General features: G+C 41.2%; 1 protein-coding gene across 3 annotated transcripts in view; it reads left to right on the top strand.

Moving 5' to 3' along the window:
* LOC120936862 (LIM domain containing preferred translocation partner in lipoma) overlaps positions 1 to 18,477 on the top strand; it is a 428,104-nt gene that overhangs the window by 219,332 nt on the left and 190,295 nt on the right. For all 3 annotated transcript variants that reach the window (XM_040349587.1, XM_040349584.1, XM_040349586.1), the window contains one exon: positions 10,492 to 11,136. In XM_040349587.1, the coding sequence (XP_040205521.1) occupies positions 10,492 to 11,136 (645 nt within the window). The remainder of the gene's footprint in view (positions 1 to 10,491; positions 11,137 to 18,477) is intronic.

Genomic DNA, 18,477 nt, shown 5'->3' with positions numbered 1-18,477 from the left:
CGAGTATAAGCCAAGGGGGGCATTTTCAGCACCAAAAAATGTGCTGAAAAACTCGCTTTATACTTGAGTATATACGGTAATTATATGGGTACATGTGGGTGACTAAAATTTTACAGCCTCTACTTCCTGCTGAACCGGCAGAGATTCAACAGTTCATGAGAAGGCTGAATGTACCAAGTTGATCAACTTGGGCACAACCAGCCGGCAAGATTCTCTTGTGATTTATCGATGGCGGCATGCTGTAGCCCCTAGCAATAATCATTGTCTTCTCCTTTACCCTGTCAACACTGTGCACATTTTTCCTGCCGGCTAAACACGGTTCGAATCTCGGCCAGTTCAGCAGGAACTGGCCGAGGTTCGAATCGTTAATGGGCAGGCTGAATGTACCAAGTTGATTGGTCGATTAGACTTGGGCACAACCAGCTTGCAGTTATGTTGTATATGCTTTGGTCACATAAGGGAGCATAAGAATAGTTTTTGTTTTTTTGTAACCCTGAGCTGATTTGTGTGATCTGTTAATTTTAGTAATAGAACTATATTAGATGACCATTTACCTAACTTTTGCAACTACTATTCTGTGCATGCAAGGTGATTTCCCTATTGCTGCTTGAGAGGCAGTGGCAAGTTTTCTATATTCATCTCCATTAAGTAAAAAAATGTATAATTTCAACCAGCACCACTGCTAAGCAACACATGTGATTGTGTTACAATTTTTGAAAACCAGCAGTATTATGAGAAGACTTTACAAAACGTTCACATTTTAAAATAAATAACTGCTTATTTTTAAACAAAGAACATTTTCAGTGAGCGTTTATCTATGACCAAAGACACTATTAGGAAATGTGTAGCCCTTTCTAACAACAATGGTTTTCCGATGGCGCTGATATAAAGTAAAATGTTTTTTTTTTTTTTTTTAACCCGTTCTAAAAACGTATTTGCACCACACTATTATAACCTGTAATCCAGGATAGGCCCCACCCAGGTCCTTCACTGCTTTTCCTTCCCTTTCCACATGTATGCTGTCAAGGAAAACAAAGAGGGTGCCGCTCAGGTGAAGTAATTAGGCTCCACGTATGGGTGCTATCCCCGGCTCGCTTCCATGAAACTGCTATCAAAGAAAAAAATTAGCTGCACACTATGCCTAAGCCAGGGTCCATTTATTTTGAACAATTCCAAAGTGACACACACCGGACAGTGACAGGTGCGGATGGTTGACGTGTTTCACACAAGAATACTGTGCTTATTCATAACCAACTGTTTATGAATAAGCACAGTATTCTTGTTTGAAGCGTGCCAACCATGTCTAGCTGGCACTGTCCAGTGTGTGTCACTTTGGAATTGTGCAATAAATGGACTCAAGGTTAGGCATGGTGTACAGCCATGTCTTTGACACATGTATGCTGTGCCTCTGCTTTAAATAGGGCCATGGTGAACAAGTGGAGGCATAAAGGAAGAGAGTGGCTAGTGGGGGCCCAGATACTGCCTTTTCTTTGTAGGGTGCACAGCTCCTTATTGGTGCTTAGTACTTGCCTACTATGGTCCTGCTATGTATGGATTTTTAAGAAGTCTGTTGTAAAGGCAATGGTAAGAAGTTGATAAGTTAAATGCGGGTGCGGTGTTCCGTTCTTTAGTGAATACAGTACTGGTGTTTTGCTTTTTCTGCTTGGAATTTTCTCTTTGAAGTTCAGTTACAAAAAGTTGTATTATGTTCCACTTTAACATATTATTGTGCATGTAGAGGTACACTACATCCACGATGAGATTGTAAAATAGGATGTTTATTATAAATTGTAGATCAGATACTGTACATAGTTTGTGAGGTTGTCAAGTTGCTCGTTATCGGTTCATAGTTTGCTAGGAAGTTATTTACTTTCAACAGCTTGCCGTTTTAAGTAATCTTCAATTTCTAATTAGACCAGACATGTTCTTTCTTTAACTTTGTTTAGAGGTAAATCATCATTTTTACATAATGTGAACATGTAAAACATGCTTGATAAGTTGAGAACATCTGCAGTAAGATACAGCTTAATGTAGCACGCCTCGTTGCTGTAGCAACATCACTCCAGCTCAGTGCATTCTGCAGGATCAAGACACGGGTCTGTCATGCCTCACTAATAATGTCTGCACTGACCAGATGTTAAAGCTTTCCCAGAGCAGTCAAACCTCTCCTGTTTACATTATGTCATGTAAAAATATCAAATGCTTACCTATTACAAAAATGTAAAGAAGTTCTCTTTTTTAGGGCAAATAGTGACCTGAATTTTTATGTAAATGTTGAGATCTATTTACAGAATTATGCACATTGCAAATCACACAACAATCAGGAGGTGCTCCCAAACCCTAACATTCTGTGTCATTTTGAAAAAAACAGGCAAAATAATGGAAAAAAGGCCACTTTAGACCTTGCTCACATCTATGCAGTTTGCTTTTGATCCGTTTTTTGCGGTTTTTATGCCTTTTGGGCAATTTGTTGGGCAGATAAAAAAATGTGAAAGTAAGGAAAAAACTGCGCTAACCCACGCGTGAAAAATAAATAAATATAAATATATATATATATATATATATATATATATATATATATATATATATATATATATATATATAGCGGCCAGCACTCTAACAAACAAACAAAGTAAATGAAAACGGAAATAGTGCAGCGCTAAATATATCAATCAAACATATTATGACAAAAGATTAATGTATACTGAGTACACAATCACAACTAAATATAGTGATATATAAAAGTCCATATATGGTGACCACAACGTGAAATATCCTTCCAAATAACACTGGATGTGGAATGGCTGATCACCTGAAGGAATCAAGGTGACTTCACGTGAAGACAGGATGAGGTACACTTAACGTGTGGTGTGGACTTATCTGTTTATAAAACAGTACGTCTGATGGTGTCGGAGGACCTAAATCGGTACAGCAGAGTCTCCCAGGTTGGCAATGCGGTCTTGATGACTCCTGTGAAATGGATCCCAGAGACTAAAGAGATGAACCAATTGACCTTCTGCTACAGAATGGATATGAACCAATTCATATCGGCTCAAAAAATGAAACCAAACAAAAAAGTGCTTCAAATGGTGCAGGTCATAAAAACCATGAAAGGTTTATTCAAAAATATGGGTCATACAAATGACAAAAGCAATAAAAGTGATCACCGAAATAACAAAATAAAAGCAGTATGGGGTGCTGTGAAGCAAAAACTGACGCGTTTCGGCTCAGAAAGCCATCACCAGGGGGCATATCACTGCAGCCCCATACTGCAGGCTTTTATAAATGAAATGTGAACTGGATCTGCCTCTAAACGGTGCGGTACCAGACAGGAAGTGATGTAAGTACTTCCTTAACATGTAAACATTCATAATATTACTTATAAAAATATACATTTGCCATGTTGATAGACAAGTCCTATAACAAAACGTGCGTGGACATGTATGCTATATAGCAGTATGAAAAAATAGCCACAATGCCAGCACATACAATACCATAGAAAAAACACTGCACATCATTCACAGACACATATATAAACATCTCTATAGTCTACCAATGAGTGTGCTAGAAAATGTCTCAGGTGACCCCAGTGTGAAATAGTAATGTGTTGTCCCTGTGTGACACAATATTGGAAATAAAACCACACCTCATCGCTCAATCAATGTGATAAGGGACGCCACAGGTCAGTAAATAAGGGGACACCATGGTTTAGATGTGTCGTGGGTTATGAGGAAAATAATAATTATAATTTAATATTTACCGGCAGAAATATGTAAGTCCAGTAGGCCTCAAAATTGAAGTGAACTATTGCAAATGAAAACCTTTCAGGGCAAAACAGATGATTTTCACAGGCTTTGCAAAGCCTTCAATGCATTAGTAATTTTTTTACCTTTTATGAGCCCTTTTGTGGAAACGAAAGACAAGGCCTGATGTGTACTCAGAATGATTTGAACAATGGTATCAAAGTAGCTGAGAGTGGACACACTGTTGTCTTGAGCTCTCGGGATTTATGTCCTCCGACACCATCAGACGTACTGTTTTATAAACAGATGAGTCCACACCACACGGTAAGAGTACCTCATCCTGTCTTCACGTGAAGTCACCTTGATTCCTTCAGGCGATCAGCCATTCCACATCCAGTGTTATGTGGAAGAATATTTCACGTTGTGGTCACCATATATGGACTTTTATATCACTATATTTAGTTGTGATTGTGTACTCAGTATACATTAATCTTTTGTCACTATATTAGTCATAATATGTTTGATATATTTAGCGCTGCACTATTTCCATTTTCAATTACTTTGTTTGTTCGAGTGCTGGCCGCTGTATATATATATATTTTTTTCACGTGTGGGTTAGTGCGTTTTTTTCCTTCCTTTAGGGTGCACTGCGCTACTCGTGCATGCACAGTAGGGAACCAGGCCGTGAACCATGCTCAGTGTAGTATCCAGAGGTTGTCTTTGGGAAATAGGAGTGCTGCCAGCATTGCTGCAGGGGTTGAAGGGGTAAGCCTGCCAGTGCTCAGGTCATATGCCGCATACTACATCAAATTGATCTGCATGGCTGTCGTCCCAGAAGAAATCCTCTTCTAAAGATGATGCACAAGAAAGCCTGCAAACAGTTTGCTGAAGACAAGCAGACTAAGGACATGGATTACTGTCCTGTGGTCTGATGAGACCAAGATAAACTTATTTGGTTTAGACGGTTCCAAGCATGTATGTCAGCCACCAGGTGAGTACAAACACAAGTGTGTCTTGCCTACAGTCAAGCTTGGTGGTGGGAGTGTCAGGGTCTGGGGCTGCATGAGTGCTGCCGGCACTGAGGAGCTACAGTTCATTGAGGGAACCATGAATGCCAACATATATTGTGACATACTGAAGCAGAGCATGATCCCCTCCCTTCGGAGACTGGGCCGCAGGGTAGTATTCCAACACAATAACCCCAAACACACCTTTAAGACAGCCACTGCCTTGCTGAAGAAGCTGAGGGTAAAGGTGATGGACTGGCCAAGTATGTCTCTGGACCTAAACCCTTTGAGCATCTGTGGGGCATTCTGAAAAGAAAGGTTGAAGAGCGCAAGGCCTTGAACATTCACCAGCTCCGTGATGTCATCGTGGAAAAGTGGAAAGGGGCTAAAGTGGCAACCTGTGAAGCTCTGGTTAACTCCATGCCCAAGAGGGTTAAGGCAGTGCTGGAAAATAATGATATCCACACAAAATATTGACACTTTAGGCCCAATTTGGACTATTTCACTTAGGGGTGTACTTGCTTTTGTTGCCAGCGGTTTAGACATTAATGGCTGTGTGTTGGGTTATTTTGAGGTGAGAGCAAAATGTACAGTTACACAAGCTGTACACTCTCTCACTACTTTACATTGTATCAAAGTGTAATTTCCTAAAGTGGAGTGCCACCCAAAAATGGAACCCCCGCTTTTCGGAACCCCCGCCCCCTCCGGTTTAATATTTGGCACCTTTCAGGGGGAGGAGGTGCAGATTCCTGTCTAGACTCCCATGGGAGTCGCACCGCTCCCGACCACTTCCCCCCTATCTCTTGGGAAACACACTGGTCCCAGGAGAGAGCGGGGACCAATGAGGGCGCACCGCGCTACTCGTGCATGCACAGTAGGGAACCAGGCTGTGAAGCCGCAACGCTTCACTTTCTGATTCCCTCGCAGAGGATGGCGGCGTAGGGCAGCTGAGAGATGAGCGATTGCTCGGCCTCGGCTGCCGACATTGCAGGCCCGCTGGACAAGGTAAGTGTCCATTTTTTAAAAGTCAGCAGTATTTGTAGCTGTTGGCTTTTAAAAAAAAAAAAATTGGGTGGACCTCTGCTTTAAAGGGGTTGTAAAGGTAGAATTTTTTTTCCCTAAATGGCTTCCTTTACGTTGGTGCAGTCCTCCTTCACTTACCTCATCCTTCCATTTTGCTTTTAAATGTCTTTATTTCTTCTGAGAAATCCTCACTTCCTGTTCTTCTGTCTGTAACTCCACACAGTAATGCAAGGCTTTCTCCCTGGTGTGGAGTGTCGTGCTCGCCCCCTCCCTTGAGTGGGGAGGGGGTGAGCAGGAGAGTCAGGACGTCCACGAACACTCAGCTCCTTTCTCTATCTGCAATGTAGAGTGCGTCCTGACTCTCTTGCTCGCCCCCTCAAGGGAAGGGGCCAGCACGACATTCCACACCAGGGAGAAAGCCTTGCATTACTGTGTGGAGTTAGACAGAAGAACAGGAAGTGAGGATTTCTCAGAAGAAATAAGGACATTTAAAAGCAAAATCAAAAGATAAGGTAAGTGAAGGAGGCCTGCACTAAGGTAAAGGAAGCCATTTAGGAAAACCCCTTTTAAGTCTTTTCACATGAAAATATATAATAAAATATCTACAAAAATGTGAGGGGTGTACTCGCTTTTGTGAGATACTGTATACTAAGCATGAACAAAATTTAGTTATTTGCTAACAAATTCAACAATCATAAATCGGTATCTTATTGGGGAAATTTCCCTTCTCTTCCTGTCCTGTCAAGATTTCATTGCCTGATTTATGATTTCTCCACAATGCTTATTGATTCAGATAAATGGAGGCTTTTTTTTTTTTAAAAGTGCCTTTACTGCCTGTTCAGAATATTTAAAAACTAATGTGCATAATCTGGGCACCAGTTTGCTTTAAAACTGAACTCCAGTCAGGTTAAAGGGGTTGTAAACCTAAGGTGAAAAAAACACCTTGCAGAGTCCAGCCCCACAGCCCCCCCCCGCGTTTTACTTACCTGAGCCCCGAATTTCCGTGGGCTTGATCCCGCATCGCTCACTCCACGGGTTCTCGGCTATGCAGTGGATAGGTTGACAGCAGCCCAGCCATTGGCTACCGCTGCTGTCTATCAAGTCCAATGAAGTGGGCGTCAGGGGCTGGGGAGAGTCATACCCTCGGCGTCTATGAAAGCCAAGTGTATGATACAGGAGCGCGTCCGCAAGGTAACCCCCTCGGGAGAGAGCCTCCCAGAGGGGGTTTTCTAATGCGGTGAGGAGCCGGGAGAGCCGCCGTGGGACCCCAGAACAGGTGGATCGGGACTACTCGGTGCAAAACAAACTGCACAGTGGAGTTACTGTAAGTATGACATGTTTGTTATTTAAAAAAAAAAAAAAACAGGAACCTCTAATATCACTTTAAATGTTCCTAGTCCAGGGAAGATTTTAAATTTGTATTTTCAATTCTCTTCCTCGCTCCAGCAGTCTTCCCTACCCACCCCTATAAGCGGCTTCTCCCCAAAGTCATCATATACAATGCAGGCCCTTAGCCCCCTCCAAGATTAAACACGTTGTTAAATCTGTGGAATTTTTCCCTGATGGTGCTGCACCTCAGGTGTACCCAGAAAATTTCAAGCCAAACTAACTAGCCCGCATTATTTTTCGGTTTGTATTTTGACATAACTTTCACTTTAGCATAATAAGATGAAAAATGGCCATAGTCCTAATGTCAGCCACTGCATTTGTATAATGGTAATGGTTCTTAACTCTACATCCCCAAAAAATTGTTCTCCCACAATATTTTATGTATGCCTGGTGAATTGTTTTGCCATGTTGGTGCTTCTTTTTCTTTGTTTAGAAAGCTAATAATTGATTTGTATAATATATTTATTAACAGTACTTTACTAGGTTTTGCTTTATATTTTCTGTCTAAAAAGCCTGGCAGCTTTCTAATTAATAGTTATCAACCCACATACAAATAAATGCAGCCAGCAAGTAGACATCATTTTTTTGTTGTTTTTGTATTTCTAGAGTAATATATTCCAGCAGCAAAGAATATAACTTGGTACATAGTGTCCCTGGAACCCTAGACCATGTTAAGTGGAAGATGTTTTTACACCGTTGCTATGGTGATGGATGTTCCTAAATTTGGCGTTTCATGACCTTTCATTGTCTTTTACAACCAACAGCTTTCATGTGTTTATGCTCATAAAAATGGCATTCTTAAGTGCTTTTATTTCACGTTCCCTTTCTGATGTTCATTTTGCTTTATTTTGATTGAGAGTTTTGAGGACTGTTCCGCTTTCATTTGCATCGTAGCATTTGATTGCCTGTATAATTGGTTTGTTATTGGGCACATAACTGAAAAGTGGGCTCAATTCATGTACTGTAAGTTTACTGGAAACCACAGCCACAGATTAGCCCCTAATTACTTCCCTGCATAGCTTAAAAATTACAACATTTTTGGTGGTTGTCATAGGAAATAAAACCTTTTACGAGTTTTCAAGAACAGTGTTGTCTGTAATGATTTGTAATTGTTGTTTTTGTCTTCCTTATATCATTTAAATAGAAGGTCAGTGTCCCAGTGGTCATTGACAACACGCTGTTTTACATTACGTAAAGATTCTTCCCCGTGTTTCTGTGATGTTACAAATGTATATGTGTTTGATTTATGAAACCTAGAGTATAAAACAACCAATCGAATTTCCTGTTTTATTTGAAATCTGTTGCCCTGATTGGTTGCTATAAGAAACTCAGTTTGAGTCTTCTGTCTAAGGCCTAGTTCACAGGTTGCAGTTTGCATACTCCAAGTGCACTTTGCACTTTTCAATACATGTTTTTGATCCATTAACCACTTCCGGACCGCCCACCGTCATTATACGTTGGCTCTTTCAAAAGGGGTATCGTAGTTATGGCACCAGTATCCTCTTCTTCAGCATGCGATCCGCTTTCAGATAAAAGTGGTCTCTGCAGCAGATTCGCTGCAATATCACTTTTATCGGCGGTGCGCTTGTAAAATCACTGCGCAAATACGGTGTGACAAAAAGTATTGTAAAGACCGCCATTTTATTCTCTAGGGTGTTAGAAAAAAATATAAATATAACGTTTGAAGGTTCTAAGTACCGGTAATTTTCTAGCAAAAATAAAATGTTAACTTGTAAAAAACAAGTTTGAAAAATTGGCACGGTCTTAAGGTGGTTAAAGTCTATTAGCCAGATTCACAAAGAGTTACGCCGGCGTATCAGTAGATACGCCAACGTAACTCGGAATCTAAGCCGTCGTAAGTTTAAGTGTATGCTCAAACTGAAATACACTTAAACCTAGCTAAGATACGACGGCCTGCGCCGGTGTATCTTAGGGTGCAATTTTTCCGCTGGCTGCTAGGTGGCGCTTCCGTTGAGTTCGGCGTAGAAGATGTAAATGACTAGATACGCCGATTCACAAACGTACGTGCGCCCGTCGCAGTAAAGATACGCCGTTTTATGTAAGGCGTTTTCCGGCGTAAAGTTAGTCGAACAAATAGCTGGCCTAGTCAATGTTAAGTATGGCCGTCGTTCCCGCGTCAAAATTTGAAAATTTTACGTCGTTTGCGTAAGTCGTCCGTGAATGGGGTTGGATTTCATTTACGTTCACGTCGAAACCAATACGTCCTTGTGGCGTACTTTGGAGCAATGCACACTGGAATATGTACACGGACTGCGCATGCGCCGTTCGAAAAAAAACAAAAAAAACGTCAATCACGTCGGGTCACCAATTATTTACATAAAACACGCCCCCCATCCTCATTTGAATTTGGCGCGCTTATGCCGGCCCCATTTACGCTACCCCGCCGTAACTTAGGAGGCAAGTGCTTTGTGAATACAGCACTTGCCTCTCTGACTTAAGGCGGCGTAGTGTAAATATGATACGCTACGCCGCCTGAAAGATGCGTCGCCCTACCTGAATCCAGCTATTTGGCACCAAAAAAAATGAAAAAAAAGTTCCTGGCCCTATCCATAAAATGCACAGAATTGAACATGACGTATAGGAAACCATGTTGATTGTAGTGTAATTCTGTAACGCACTAAAAAATGCATAGTGTGAACCAGGCCTAAAAGTTGACTTACATAATCATTATGCCATCCGTTTTGGCTTCATAAAATTGAAATGGCTGTGTAACTCCTGTGTTTCGCAAGCTGAAGGAAATTAGGTTATTCATGCTCACTATGGCAAAGCTCATTGTATTCTGGCTAGATGGCAGCATTAGGCAACATTTACTAGTTCACAGTAACCTGCCCATGATGGTAGGTCTGAACGGTTTTCTTATGGGCTGGTTGAATAATACAAAAGTTATTACTATTTTATGTATCAATATTTTAGCTTACAGTAATCAATGATAACGAAGACTGACACTTTTCAAACACAATTATTACTGTTCTTCTACCATACAGTTGTTCCTAGCTCAGTTGGAATAGTAAAGACAGAGTATATATGGTACCTGAAAGGCTAAGTGTACTGTGTGCTACCATATGCCAGTGCAAACATTTTTTAAGTGTACCTCCAGACTGTTCTCTCTAGTCCTAATTTAGGCTTAATATAAGCTAATCTTTCATTGCTTTGCTCCACTTGTCTTTGGTGCAATGAATATTATACTTTTCTCCAGTGATTGTCTTCCTTTACTACCATGTCCTAAGGATGTGTTGTTATTTTAATGTTAAATAACATTTTATATACCATCTCCAGTAACATTTTTTTATTTTTTTATATAATTCTAGGTTTCTGGGTCCACTACTGGCACATTGACTCATCCATCCTCAGGAACTCCTGTAACAGGCCATAAGAGGATGATTATTCCAAACCAGCCTCCACTAACTGCAACAAAGAAGTCTGCAGTCAAACCACAACCGCAGTCTACATCCCAGCCAGCCCCTGCTGGGTCACCTGGAACCCAGAGGGCTCAGCCTGTTCCTGCCCCTTATGCCACTGCTTCCACTCCTAACCGACCAACATACAATGTTAAGTCTGCTCAACCCAGCCCCCAGTATGTTCCACCTGGTCCCCAACCAGGACAACCTTATAATGTTGCCCCAAACCAGTATTATGTTCCACAAAAAGCTGCGCTTCCACGTGAACCTGAATATGTTCCACCCCAGCCTGTACGCTATGCAGACCCTGGCTATAGTTATTCCCAGGGCAACCAGGTGAAGTATCAAGATCCCTACTATCCACCAGCACAGACCTATGGAGGAAGAAACAATTCAGAGATTCCCTATGCCCACCAAGGAGGATGGAAACCAGAACCATCTTATGCTTCAACACCTGCTGTAGGCCAGCAACCTCCTGGAGCATATCCCCCTGCTAACAGTAAGAAGACTTATATTACTGATCAACCATATATTCCACCACCGCCGCAAACAAAGGTAGGAAATTAAAAAGTCTTTCATTTTCTTAAATCTATAAAGCAGATTATTAATAACAAACACAAATGTAATTTTTTTTTCTCAGCAGTACTTTTTAATTTTTATTTTTTTTCTATTGAACTATGAAAGAAATGTCAACATTTTAAAAGTAGAAGGAAAGGCTGCAAAATAACCCAGCTTTTAAATATTTTCACCACATTACTCTGAATTTTACAGCATCGATTTTCTAATAAATTGCAATGTAAATGACGTGTTTTTTACAAAGTTTTCCTATGCGATCACATGACCACAAAACTCCAGATCTATCTGATTTAACGCCAACTCTGGCTGGTGGTTGTGAAAACTCCCCCAGCCAACAAAGCCTTAGAGCTATGGAAGCAACCAAGATGCCACCACTGCTCTATGGCATTAGCAAGGTTTCTGCAGCTTTGCTGGCACTTCAACAGAAACAGACTAGCTAGAGCTTTGCAGTCAGGTCAGTCAGGTGCATACATATTAGAAAATGTATTGTTGTGCTGCTTGTTTTCATCTTGTCGTTTATTGTCACTACAATAAAATTGTGTATTTGGGGTGAAAAAGCGGTTGTAACCCTAAAAACAAAAACAAAAAATTAAACTGTTCCTTTAAAGCAGGGATGCCCAACCTTTTGAAGAGTGAGGGCCACTTAAGAGACTTGTAACTGGTCACGGGCCACAATGAGTGGAGCGGGCGGATGACGGGTCTGTGTCCACTTTATATGGAAAGCAGACATGGACACAGCCCACTCTACTCTATGGGCCCTTCAATCCGATCCACCCAGGCGGAGGGGGATGGATCCCCTTCTGTTTTTTATTTAGCGAATTGGATTGGAGGTAGGCGGTGCTCTGCGGATCAGTTTGAAAGCAGCCTAGTAACCACTGCAGAACAGATATGCCCATATTTGGTATCACTCCGCCTGTGACAGGAGCCATTGCTATACAGAAAGCATTGTATTATGCGGCTCTGCTCCACAGCCGCTTGCTTTCTCTTCTGCCGGCTTCATTCACAACACTGATGCTCTGGGATGACGGATCGGCTTGCCAACCAGCCATCCCAGAGGAGAAGGTCGTGGGCCACATCAGAGGGCTCCGCGGGCCACATGTGGCCCCCCGGCCACTGGTTGGGCATTCCTGCTTTAAAGCATAAATAACGGCACAGTGCTTGTGCTGTGGAATTTGAATATTTGTATAATCTAAAATGCTTGGTTGATCATGCCTGGTGCTGTCCTCCCCTCTGTAAACTGACCATGTTTATCATGGCTGCTTATCCATGATACTGTGGTCAGTTCACGTGTCTCCGTCATCCTGCTGTCTTTCCTTGCTCCCTCTCTCCACCTCCCCTCCTGCTGCTAAAATAACAGTGTTTTATTCCTACATTTCACTGTGTTGCATTAAGTTATGTGCCCCAGTGTATGTACTTTTTTTTTAAATATGCTGCTTTATACCTTATTTCAAAATGCCACTCACGTGACTGCCCACCACTCCTCCTGGCTGACGTCAGCGGCAGATTCTCGGCCCGTCCTGCTGTAGTTATCAGATTGGGAGAGGAGAGCGCTGAGAATCAGTGTGCAGTCATGTGAGCGCCGAGCGACTCTATAAAATAAGGTATAAAGCAGCAATTTGTTTTAAGTGCATTCACTGGGGCACATAATTTAATGTAACATTGGATTGTAGGAATAAGACACTGTGGCTTTACAACCACTTTAACTCTAACATTAGGCTATATATATATATATATATATATATATATATATATATATATATATATATATATTGCATTTTATATGTGTATGCATGAACTTGCTGCTCTTAAGACAACTAATCTTAGCGTTCCAGAGAGAAGGAAGAGTTGGTGAACAGTGTGTGTTACCTAAGGGAAACACAGTAATGGTGTTCTCACCATTAGCTTTCGGATTGACGTGTGCGTGAATAGATCAAGTAACTGTCATCTTGTATTAATTTTCTATGTGGCTATGGAGACAGGGAGAAAATATAGAGAACATGTTCTTTATGCACACACTACTATATTTTGCGTCTGTCCGATTTCCACAACGCACACCTGTAATACTCCAAGAACATGCTTGGAAAGATAAATATAAATTTTGTGTTTCTTTTTTTTTTTTTTTTTTTTATTTGTTCCGCCTCAGAGAACTATCAGGAGACTTAATCAATTTGCGTTCATTCGCAGTCTCCTTAGTTCACATCATGGTGGGAAACTTTTTTTTTTTTTTTGGTTATTTTGTTATTGCAAAAGTGCATTTAAATATATATCGATAAATATACAAGAGAGAAAAAAAAAATACTTAAATACGTGAATGAATACATTAATTTCCCCTAGCCGAACAGACCCTCATCCCACCCTCATTCCACCCCCATCCCTTAACCCCACCCTCCCGCCCTCCCCTATCTCCGAAATTCTGTCTCATATTGTATCTCTCTTTGCCCGTTATACTTCTTACACTATATCATCCTATCTATATACCTTGGTGAAAGTTTAAAATTAACCCAGTCCTGCCATTTTAATTTAAATCCTCCTTCTCCTTCCTCTCCCATGAATCTGAGCTGTTCAGCATAATATATATCATTGATTTTGCAAAACCAGCTCCTCTCTGTTGGGCTCATAGGGTCCTTCCATTGTTTGGGGATCAGACTCTTTGCTGCATCTAGTACGTGGGGAAGTAAAGTTCTCATGTACTGTTTGGTTGACATTTCTGTCCCGTGAAACAGACAGACCCATGGATCAGGAGGTATTTTAATTCCGGTTATCTCCTCAATTACTAATAATACGTTATTCCAGTATGTTTTAATTTTTGGGCAGGTCCACCATATATGTGACATAGTACCCACTTCGAGACAGCCCCTCCAACAATATTTGGAGGTATCATCTCGATAACGGTGTGCTATGGCCGGGGTTATATACCACCGTGCTAAACATTTGAAGTTCATTTCGATCAATGCACAATTAGTTGAACTAGTATGCGTCTTTTTTAATATTTTCCTGACCTCTAACTCGGTTTTACCCGTTTCCAATTCCTCTTCCCATTTATTAATATAAGGAGGGAAACCGGGATCCCTCAATCCCATCAAAATTTTGTAAATTGAGGAGATCCCGCCCCTTCCTTTTGGTGCCAAACACAAACGCTCCAAAGGGAGCAGATTTCTATCTGACCTTGGGGGGGAGGGGAAGGAATCTACAAAATGCGTCAGCTGCATATATCGCCACCTGTTCAGCTCAAACAATTCTTTTTTTTTTTACTTAATTCCTGGTAGGTAAGAATTTTGCCGTCTTTTAATATATCTTTTAATTGTGCATCTGTTTTTTTAATCCAGTTACCAAACAGGCCTATTTTCCCTGTTGCAAAAAAAATTGTGTCAAATAGAGGGATTAATGGGGAGTTAAAGCCCCATCTGTGCTTTTTGTGTATCCTATCCCATATGGACATGGATGCCAATGTGATCGTGTGCATGTGCATATTTTGTTGTCTCAAATGTGGCGGTATCCAAATCTCTTTACCTAACAGTGACTTGTTTGAAAAACTTTCTAATCTAACCCACCTTTTCTCATTGTTATCTCTAACCCAATCAACCACCCGTGCCATGTGAATGGCCGTATAATATGTGTAAATATCAGGTACCCCCAAACCACCATGTTCCTTATCTCTAATTAATATTTCCATACTTATGCGCGGTTTTTTGCTCCGCCATATAAACCTATTTAATAACTGTTTTAATATTTTAAAGTAAGCACCCGGTAATACGATTGGTAACATTTGAATTTTATATAATATCTTAGGGAGAATAAACATTTTAAAACAATTTATTCTCCCTAGTAGAGATCTTTGTCTAGATGCAATTCTCTTTAAATCTATTTTAATATCATTTAATAACGGGATAAAATTCTGTAAGTAAATTAGCTCAGGGGATGCTGTGATATTAACTCCCAAATATTTTATCTCGATATCCTTCCAAATAAATGGGAACTCTTGCTTATATCTCCGTACGTCCTGTGCATTCACGCTAATATTAAGGATTTCTGATTTTAGAGGATTGATTTTGAAATTTGATACATCTCCATACAATTTAAGAGTTTTTAATAGATTTGGGAGGGTTATAGTTGGATTCGTTATATATAATAAGATATCGTCGGCGAATGCTGCGAGTTTATGTTCCCCATCATTTGTTTGAATCCCCCTGATGTCCGGGTTATTTCTAATCCCGTCCAGCAATGGTTCCAAAGATAAAATAAATAAAAGAGGGGACAGGGGGCAACCCTGTCTGGTCCCATTGAACATCTCAAATGTCCCTGATAGTATCCCATTCACCTTGACTCTTGCTGTTGGGTGTTTATACAGAGCATTTATCCACCCCATCATTTTTGGACCGATCCCAATGAACTCCAATGTGTTCAGTAGAAATCCCCAGTCTACCCTGTCGAACGCCTTTTCGGCGTCTATAGACAGGAGTAGACCTGGGGATTTACTATCTTTTATTATCTGTGTTAACAGGAGTGTTCTAATGCTATTGTCCCTACCTTCCCTCCCGGGGACAAAGCCTACTTGATCAGTATGTACTAAATCTTTCATGATTATTTTCATTCTCCCGGCTAAGATTTTGGCAAACAATTTTACGTCCGCATTTAATAACGAGATGGGTCTAAAACTAGAACATAAGGAGGGATCTTTACCTATCTTGGGAATTATTGTAATCGCGGCCTCTAATGCCTCTCCGCGAATATCCCAGTTTGAACCAATACCGTTTATATAAGAGCACATCCTGGGGATCAGAATGTCACTGAACTTTAGGTAATATGCAGTTGTTAACCCATCGGGGCCTGGGCTTTTCCCCTTTGGTGACTCCTTTAAATTGTTACGAATTTCCATTTCCGTTATAGGTTCTTCTAAAAAGCTAATTTTATCCTCGGGTATTTTATTTAAACATGTGTTGTTTAGAAATTTTTTTGCATTATCACTTCTTTTAATTTTTTCGGGGGGGTCCCCATGCGATATCGAATATAACTTCCCATAGTATTCTTGAAATACTCTTGCGATCTCAGATGTTGTATGTACCTTACCCCCTTTGCCCGTTTGAATACTTTCTATAAAATTACCCTTAGGTTTATTTTTGAGCCCTTTTGCTAGGAATTTACCCGACAAGTCTCCCCATTGATACTTCTCTTTCTTACGTCTATGAAATGCCGCTCTATTTTCATATTCAATGAGATCTCTTAATTCCTCTCTTTTTAGGATAACATTGCGCTCCGCTTCATGCCCTCCTGTTTGTTTATGGGTCGTTCGAGATCAAAGATAATTTTATATAACTCATCGTATTTCTTCTTTCTTTTTTTTTCGCTGATCCTATTGCGATCAGTATGCCCCTAATATAGGCCTTGTGAGCCTCCCAGACTAATGATTCCGGCATATGTTCTGAGCAGTTTGCCTTGAAATACCATTCTAATTCCCGTTTTATCCTTTCTACAACCTCTTCATCCTGTATTAAATCCTCGTTAAGTCTCCATGTGATGTTACTTTTAGGAGCTCCCTCGATTTTTACATTAATTGAAACTGGCGCATGATCCGACAGGGTAGTTATTCCAATTCCAGAACCTGTCACTACCTCCAGTGAGCTATGATCCACTAAAAAGAAGTCGATCCTGGAGTACGTCCCGTGTACAGCGGAGTGGAATGAGTAATCCCGTGTTTTTGGATGTTGTATTCTCCAAACATCGATCAGTTGAAGTTGGTGTAATTTTTTTTTAAGTAATTTTCTTTGTGCATCTCCAGTCCGCTGTACACGAGACGTACAGTCGACTTCTGGATCCAGACAGAGGTTCATGTCGCCCGCAACAACTACCCGGCCTATCCTGAAATCCATTAACATCTCGGTGACCCCCTTAAGAAATCTCATGGAGTTCTTATTTGGACAGTAAATATTTGCAATAGAATAATCCACTTCATTTATTTTTCCTCTAAGTAAAAGATACCGCCCCTCGGGATCTGCTTTTCTCTCTCCCAGGACAAATCTTACTTCCTTGGCAAAACCTATGGCAACTCCCTTTGCCCGTTTAGTCGGTGAGTCTCCGTAGTACCATAGTGGGTATTCAGGTGAGCTTATTTTAAGATTTGACTCCTGCGAGATATGTGTCTCTTGTATGAGTACTATATCTGCTTTAAGATGTTTTAATTCTCTTAGAATATTGCCCCTTTTTAAAGGGGAGTTTAGTCCCCGTACATTATATGAGAGTATTTTTAAGGTTCCTGTTCTGTCTACCAGATAGTCAATCTCCCCCCAACCACTCCCGCTACTTTATTGTTATTATTGTAGGTCTCTGTAGATTGCGACATATCAATCTTAATCTTGTATAGACAGGTTTTCCAATAAGCATCAGGGCAAAACCTCAACAGGTAACGTATTTCTGAAACAGATAATCGGAGATACTCCCCCCCGAACCCTCTCCCTAGCCCCCCCACTTCCCCCCACTTCTTCTGCACTATAACCCCCCCATTCCCCCTATCCCTCCCCCCCTCCCCTACCAATTGGGGCATTACGGCCTTAAAGAGGCACATGGATCCGTGGCCAACCTACTCCACCCGGCCCTACGGTTCACGCCCCGGAGGTTGAGCTCTACATGTGGGGCTACATCCAGAACTACCACCACCAACCCCCCCAACCCAATGGGTGGGGGCGGGTGAGTAGCCCCGGGGCCCCGGCAACCCCCCGAGCACATGCCACCCGGCCCCCCCCCCAACCACCGAATCCCCATCCCCCCGCACCCCACCCCCCGACATCTCGCATCATCATTTTCAACTCTGGTTATTTATCCTATGCGGATCGTTTCTTGATTATTTTCCTCTTTTATTTCGTGACATAAGGTGCCATGTCTGATGACCCGGTATAGGAGATATCTTCTCCTGTGGTTCACTCCAACCAGGTATCTCTATCAATGGAATCTCCATTTTCTTACAAAACTTTGTCGTCTCTTCAGGGAACCTTAGGGTCGCGGACCTGCCCTCCTTCTTCCCAATTAAACACGCTGGGTAACCCCAAGAATATTGGATATTGTGAATTTTTAAATGTTCGAGTAGCGGTTTTAATAATCTCCTTCTAGAGAGGGTCTCAGTAGCAAGGTCCGGAAAGATCTGTAAATCGGTCTCATTAAATGTAACCGGCCTAGTGGTTTTAAGACGCTGCCAAATCTGTTCTTTATCTTGAAAATTATGAAATCTTGCGATCACATCTCTGGGTACTTCCGCTGCCAATTCCGCCGGTTTTCTAATCCTGTGAATTCTCTCGAATTTGATTTTTTCCGTTTCTATTTTACCCAAAA

The sequence above is a fragment of the Rana temporaria genome, chromosome 4 (genome assembly GCF_905171775.1).
Source record: "Rana temporaria chromosome 4, aRanTem1.1, whole genome shotgun sequence".
In the NCBI taxonomy this organism is placed as follows: domain Eukaryota; kingdom Metazoa; phylum Chordata; class Amphibia; order Anura; family Ranidae; genus Rana; species Rana temporaria.
This window is presented reverse-complemented; position numbering and strand designations above follow the sequence as displayed.